Source organism: Temnothorax curvispinosus, unplaced genomic scaffold, assembly GCF_003070985.1.
Source record: "Temnothorax curvispinosus isolate PA1 unplaced genomic scaffold, ASM307098v1 QBEX01014704.1, whole genome shotgun sequence".
NCBI lineage: Eukaryota > Metazoa > Arthropoda > Insecta > Hymenoptera > Formicidae > Temnothorax > Temnothorax curvispinosus.
The window spans coordinates 28,885-35,359 of record NW_020224484.1 but is presented as its reverse complement, the minus strand read 5'-3'; the positions used below and the strand labels follow the sequence as shown (position 1 = coordinate 35,359).

General features: G+C 42.3%; 1 protein-coding gene across 1 annotated transcript in view; it reads right to left on the bottom strand.

The window, feature by feature from the left end:
• Nucleotides 1-265: 265 nt before the first annotated feature.
• Nucleotides 266-6,475, bottom strand: part of LOC112464911 — a gene marked incomplete at its 3' end in the record, with an annotated part of 10,712 nt that continues 4,502 nt past the window's right edge. Inside the window, exons 3-5 of the mRNA XM_025032208.1 lie at nucleotides 1,434-1,832; nucleotides 758-860; nucleotides 266-457 (exon numbers count right to left, since the gene is read on the bottom strand). Of these exons, the coding sequence (XP_024887976.1) occupies nucleotides 266-457; nucleotides 758-860; nucleotides 1,434-1,783 (645 nt within the window). The remainder of the gene's footprint in view (nucleotides 458-757; nucleotides 861-1,433; nucleotides 1,833-6,475) is intronic.

The window sequence follows — 6,475 nt, the reverse complement described above, 5'->3', positions numbered from 1 at the left end:
CAGCGTCATGCCCTTACGAAAAGGGCCATTCGTTGCCATTCTGGTTCTAACCCCGAATCGAATAATAAAGTTAAAGATCGCGCACATTTGACATATTACTAATTAATATTAAAATGTCCATCGCGATTTGCATCAACTATTTTTGTGTCGCAAGAAGCTAATGTATCAATACGAGCGGTGTTTGGCGCAAGCTGAAACGTTCTCTGACAAAGATGCGAGAGGCAACGGTTAGCTGCAACGATGAGAAAAGTGTCGAAAAGTTTACCTTGAACTTGTCAATCAGTATCTGGTTGATGAGCTCGGACTGGGGCCGCAATTTATCGGCAACTCGTCTGCGAAGGGCCGGAGGGCTATCGGTGTCGTCGGGAATATCATCCGTATCGTGGGACTCGGAGCTGTCACCACCCCCCATCACTCCGCCGCCACTGCCCCCAGTCAACGCTCCACCAGATACCATCTACGTCATTCGTGCGAAACGTTTGCGATATATTTACTTCCTTCATGTGTCAGCTCTTTCTCGTCGAGTCGAGCTAAACGAACGCCTCGAAAATGTCGTCTAAGTCATCCGAAAGACGTTCGAGAGATGCTTGAAAGATTAAGATACCTTTCAACCGCGTAAGACTCTCATGTTTCGTCTAGAAACCGTTCCAATCCTTCAAACGCCTTTAGACGTCACTCGACCATCTCTCGAACTTCCAACGGAACTTGACTTTCGGAGGAACAGACGGATTTCTCTTTCTCTCTTTCGTTTTCTCACCTCGATTTGTATACCGCTGTCTCCGCTGTTGCACTTGGCGTTCCGGGCGGCTTTATTACCTTTTTTCCTCTCCTTGCTGCTCCTCCAGACGAGTGGACCGAATCTAAACATAATCAGTTAAATCGTGGTCAAGCTGATCCTCTCAAGATAAATGTCGTTAGAGGACACGATCTCCTCGTATCGCTGCCTATGTCAAACACGTTAACTTAATTTGACAGTTTATATAATTACTTATATAATTGCTGGAATCTAAGCAGAATCAATCTCAGACTCAGTAACATACACGCTCGGTATTTTGATAATAAATTTTTTTCTATAACATGAAATATATACATTTTCATAAAAATTAAAAACATTAATATCTCGTATCGTTTATCATTAAATTCTCTATGCATCATATACTAGATCAAAACTCTATGCATATCATATACTGGAAATTAGGAAAATGGAATCGATGAAGGATTCGCTTCATCAAAGTGATGTAAACAGTCTTTTCTATACGTTGCCTCTTTATAATGTATGAATTGCACTAAAACCAATCCTTCATTATTTTCAAAATGCGAGTGAATTATTCTTTTTACCCGCAGCAAATGACCAACGCGGTTCTAACAGCGATATTTCGGGATCTAAATCTAAGGTCACGCTCGGTCAAAGAGAACGGGACCGCGATACGAACCGGAATTTCTGGTCATTGCTAGAATCGTCTTTGTGCTGGCTGCTTTGGTCGGAGGTGGTTACGGAAGGCGTCTCCGCGCCCTCCTCCTCGTCCAACGGCCCGCTGCCGTCGTTGTCTTCCGCGGGGCATTCCTCGTTGCTCTCCTTACTGCCCTTCTTGTGGAACCTCAGCGAGAAGCTCTTACGGAATTTCTGTAACACGCTCTCTTGCTGGCTCTGTGCGCGATGCGCAGCATTCTGACCTCCGCCGGTGGGCACATTGGCGACATTCAGGACGGAAGACGGCTCCTGCAGCCTGGAATGACTGACCAGAGGGATCGTGGCCTCGGCCAAGGGATGCTCGGTCGTCATGTGGCCCGTCCTCGTTCCTTCGTCCTCCTCGTCGCCGGACCATTGTCGACTGTAAACACAATTTCGTATTCCCCTTTTATTCCACCTTGCAGGAAATTACATCAAATGAGAAGAACCGAACAGGAATTTAGAGAGCGAAGGCAAGACGATTCCCGATCTTCTATATCAGGAATTACTTCTAGAATTATTGAATTCCTCTTCGTTCTCGTCTATCTCTGTCGACTCACTTTAATCCTTATGAGAGTCATCGAGAGTTAAAATAAAAAAAAAAAAGAGAATCTCTTGCATAATGGATTAAGATGCGGAGCGTTCGGGGTTAAAGCGGATCTAAAATGGATCCGAACAAATTATAGAGACTCGATCCCTTCACTTCGAGTTCTGAACGTGTCACGTATAAAGCTGAAGTCAATATCTCTCCATCCCGCGTACGGCATGCGACTACACAGAGAGAGCATCGAGAGCGATAGAAGGGATCTACGAATTTTCGCATCGTATAAACGGAACCATTCGATCTCTCGTGGAGATTGGACGGTCTTTAAATCTCACAAGAATAAGTTCCCTTCCAATCTGTTTTTTTTTTTTTTACAGCGTTATCGACTGACCGATGGCCTTTGACGAAAATCGACAAGAGACAATCACGCGAACCACCTTTTGCGCCTCGCATTATAATTCAGCGTCGTCTTTGCACCGTGAGGGGGACACGAGGAAGAAGCGCGAAACTGATAAGTCACGAATGTGCTCGGCCGAAGGCGCATAGCGGATTGTCACGCGCGGCGACCGCGGTTGACAAGAGTGACCGTCGTCCGAAACTGAATAGCGCGGAAGTTCGCGTTCTGCGTTCGCGTAAGAGGAAACCAGCCGAAATATTTCGCAAACGTTTCACGAACGGAGAGTTGCGTTAGCGTTTCGCGAAAAAAATGATCAGCGTGGCAATTTTGTTTCCACGCGTCGTCGGGCCGCTCCCTACCGTGGTAACAAGTGTATAGCACGAATTATTTCGTCCTCGCGCTAAATGTGTATAAATATATCCTCTGTAACACGATCATCCCCCCATGGCGCGGCGTTTCATTGCAATTACCATGGCCGCGCGAACGGCTTATGATAGGGCGCGAGGAAATATTTAATGATGTTAATCGTGTGCGCCTCGCGGTTGTTAACCACGGGGGAAATATTTTCATAACTATTATTATTGTATAGGTGTTTTAATAGTCGACGCCGGAGGCGCATGATCAAAATCGCTCGCTATTAATATTACAACTTTAATGAGATACCGCGCGCGTTAACGAGTTATTATATTAGACACGCCACGAACTCCAAATCTTAATTTTACTTAATTGATGAAAGTTGATGCTGGATTTAGCAAAGAATCTGTTGTTAAAATTAATCGGAGACTTGTGAGGCTCCGTGTACACTATTTCTAGAAGATTTGAAAATTCTCTTAAGCTGTCAATGTTTTCTTAGCAAAACTGTAGAAACGTATTGTAATTTATTTTTTTAAATTAAACATCTTTGTAAAAATTAAATTCTATATTAAAATAGAATCCCCTTGAAATTATCTCAAAATATAATTTTGACATTAATTATTTTTCTTTAAGCCTGATTGATCGGAAATTTTTTACATTCAATCACTAATTATTTATAAACTATAAGTGTCGTGACATATTTTCACTCAAAAATGTTTTTCTATTTGGCAGAGAATCTGGTAGATAAAAAAACACACGTTGGTCTGAAGATATCGTTTGGCGCTGAGAGAATAAAATAATTTGCTGATTGAACATTTTCCCAATTTATACAGACGAGACTCAGGAAAAGATCTGGATATAGCTTCTTAAGAAGAACTTCGTGTCACAACAGACGGATGTAATCGTCTGAGTCAGTTTAATCGGAATCACGCACCACATCATAAAGGATATTTGTCACGATCGAGCGCTCTCCTTTCGTATGCCAATCCCTTATCCTTCCTTGTCTGCGAGCGTGATCCCCCGCACGCAAGGCCGCAGCTTATGCTCTTCGATGACACCTTATATACCACATCGCCGTCACGAAATCGTGTCACATTACCGCGAAAGCCACCTCGACATAAATGCAATCAAAACATTCTCAAAATTCCATGAATTTCAATAATGCGATTGCGATGATATATAAAAAAAAGACGCGCGATTATACTCGTGTGCAAAAGAACAACATAAAAAAATATCCTGCTAGCAAAATAAAATTCAAAGTCCCTTCACGACAGATTTTTCTCCAAGCACGAAAGGTGTTCTCACGATGAAAGTAATTGAAAATAAAAACCATTTTCGATTTATCCGTAGATGCGTCGACTTGCCGCCACTCGACGACAGCACTTTTGTAGGAAGAAGCATCTGGGACAACTGTCCGAAAACAAGGCAGTCGGCGGCAGGAAGTGCAGCGCGGTCGACGTTCCACCGGCGACTGAGTCGACGAGCTTTCGCAGCGTGAACGAGAAGTCTATATGAGCGTGTGCGTCTGAACGAGTGTACTACACGCACGGTTTGTGTGTCCCGTGAACTCTTCCAGGAATAGATTTTTCGGAGGGTCGATCGCATCGGATCGCATCAGGTATAAGGCAGAGGGAGGTGCAGCGTCTTATATCCCGCGCCTAACACTCTCTTTCTCCATTCTTCTTTCTCTCCTTCCCTCTTTCGGCGGCGACCACAAAAGGCACCATTTATTCGTGTAGCGACAGAGGACTTGCCCTACCTTTCCCATCCTTCTCTCAATCGGCAGGACGCCAACCCACATTCAGAAAACGCAGCGTTTGAAGTCTATGCAGATACACAGATCGTTAATCCTGTGAGGTCTGACGAAAATCGGAGAAACGACTCGATAATAAGTATCATTGACATTTTGACGTTTTATTTTACTTCTGATATTATCGTTGTTCAGGGGAACAATCAATTTTAAGAAATAAAGAAGATAAATGAGTTAGTTATGTCACGAAATTGATTAATATATATATTCTATAAATCTTTTGTAACTTTTTCAGTAACTTTTTAGAAAGGAAGGGTAGAGAGGGAGGAGAAAGAGGAGGAAAAGGAGGAGGAGGGGGAAAGAGAGAGAGAGAGAGAAATAATAAATTATAAATAATAGTACATATTTCTCTTTACTAAAATAATATATTTCTAAATAATTGTTTGAACCGAGGTTTGAACCTTTCGAACTCGATCAATTTCCCGTATTTTGTAAGATTTATTACAAAATTAGCTTAGAAAGACTTTCGTTTCTCACACCGTACAAATTTATTTTTCCCTGTGAGCATTTTAATATTACTTAAACGACACGATTAATATTTAAACGCTAAAATAAACTAGAATAGCTATATTTGCCCCGAGTATATAGTACGTTAACGTTAAGTAATGCTACGCCATCGGGAGTAACACGCGGGGTTAATTAACGTTTGGCACGAATGCGAAAAATTACGAAGGTCGAGGAAGTATCTTTTAGCTCTGTTCGCTTTATCAAAGCGGATAGCCCTTCTTAGCGGCGAAAGTAGAACCTGCACGGAGCTCTTCGTCAAGAGGGGGAGGATGTAGACGAGATAAAAAGCTGTGGTAGGGCGTTTTCTGTACCCGGTAATTAGAACATCCGTTGATCATGGCATGTATGTCTGTGTGTGTACGTGAGCCTGGGCACACAACGTCAATGCACCCCAGGTAGGTCATCCGAAATAACGTTTTTACTCGCGCCTCGATAAACGTCCCTTTTTCAGTGACACACACAACGCGCGACGCGGAGATCGGCGGATTGCGAAAGAGAGGCTCGAAAAGCGCGGCACTCTGTGGGATCACCAGCGACCTTTGACGCGGCTCGCCTTTGTCCCCTATATCAGCGGGACATTTTTCGTTACGAGGGAGTTCCCTTCTGGCGATGTCTTTTGCGGGAGGTCTCGCCATTGCGGCAGCGAGGAATGCAATCATCACGAACGAACAATCGGCGCGATAAAATTGAACAAGATTTGTCCTAGGTTCCCCAATTTATCCCGAAGAAACGACGTTTCAGGGTGCATCTTATCCTAATTGTCTCCCTCTGGACATCATATCGATGCTAGTCGCGTGCAACGTTTCTAACTTTGTCGACATCTTGAATTTTGTAGTTTTTTACTTCTTTTTTTTTTCAATCTCGTACATTCAGTTCGCCATTGCAGCTTCGACGTTACCGCGTCATGGATGAAGCTGACGTTCAATAAACGATTTTGGAACGTGCCATTTTATCGACAACCGAATAGCACGGTGTCATCGATTTTTTGCCGCATGTACGATCTTTAATAGAATTTCACCGCTTCCTGTCGTCAAATATTTGGCGAGGACAGACTTTCCGTTCGTACGACACTTTATGTAAATGAGCGTCGTATAAGAAATAGAAGTACCTAGATCTTTGATGATATCACATAAATGTTTAGAGATTATATTTAAAAATCTCGATGATCAAAATTAATATTCCTAAGTATATAAAACGCTCAAAGTATACTTAAATCTGAATTAAATTATCTATTATTAACTATAGTAAAATATGCTCATATTACAAACAAATAATAACACACATTCTCTCTCTTTGTGTATATATATATGTGTGTTTTGCATAATGATATCCAGACGAAATAAATCACAGTACATAATATGAGAAGCAAAAAAGAAGAAGTAGAATTACTATTCCATTACATAATATAATATC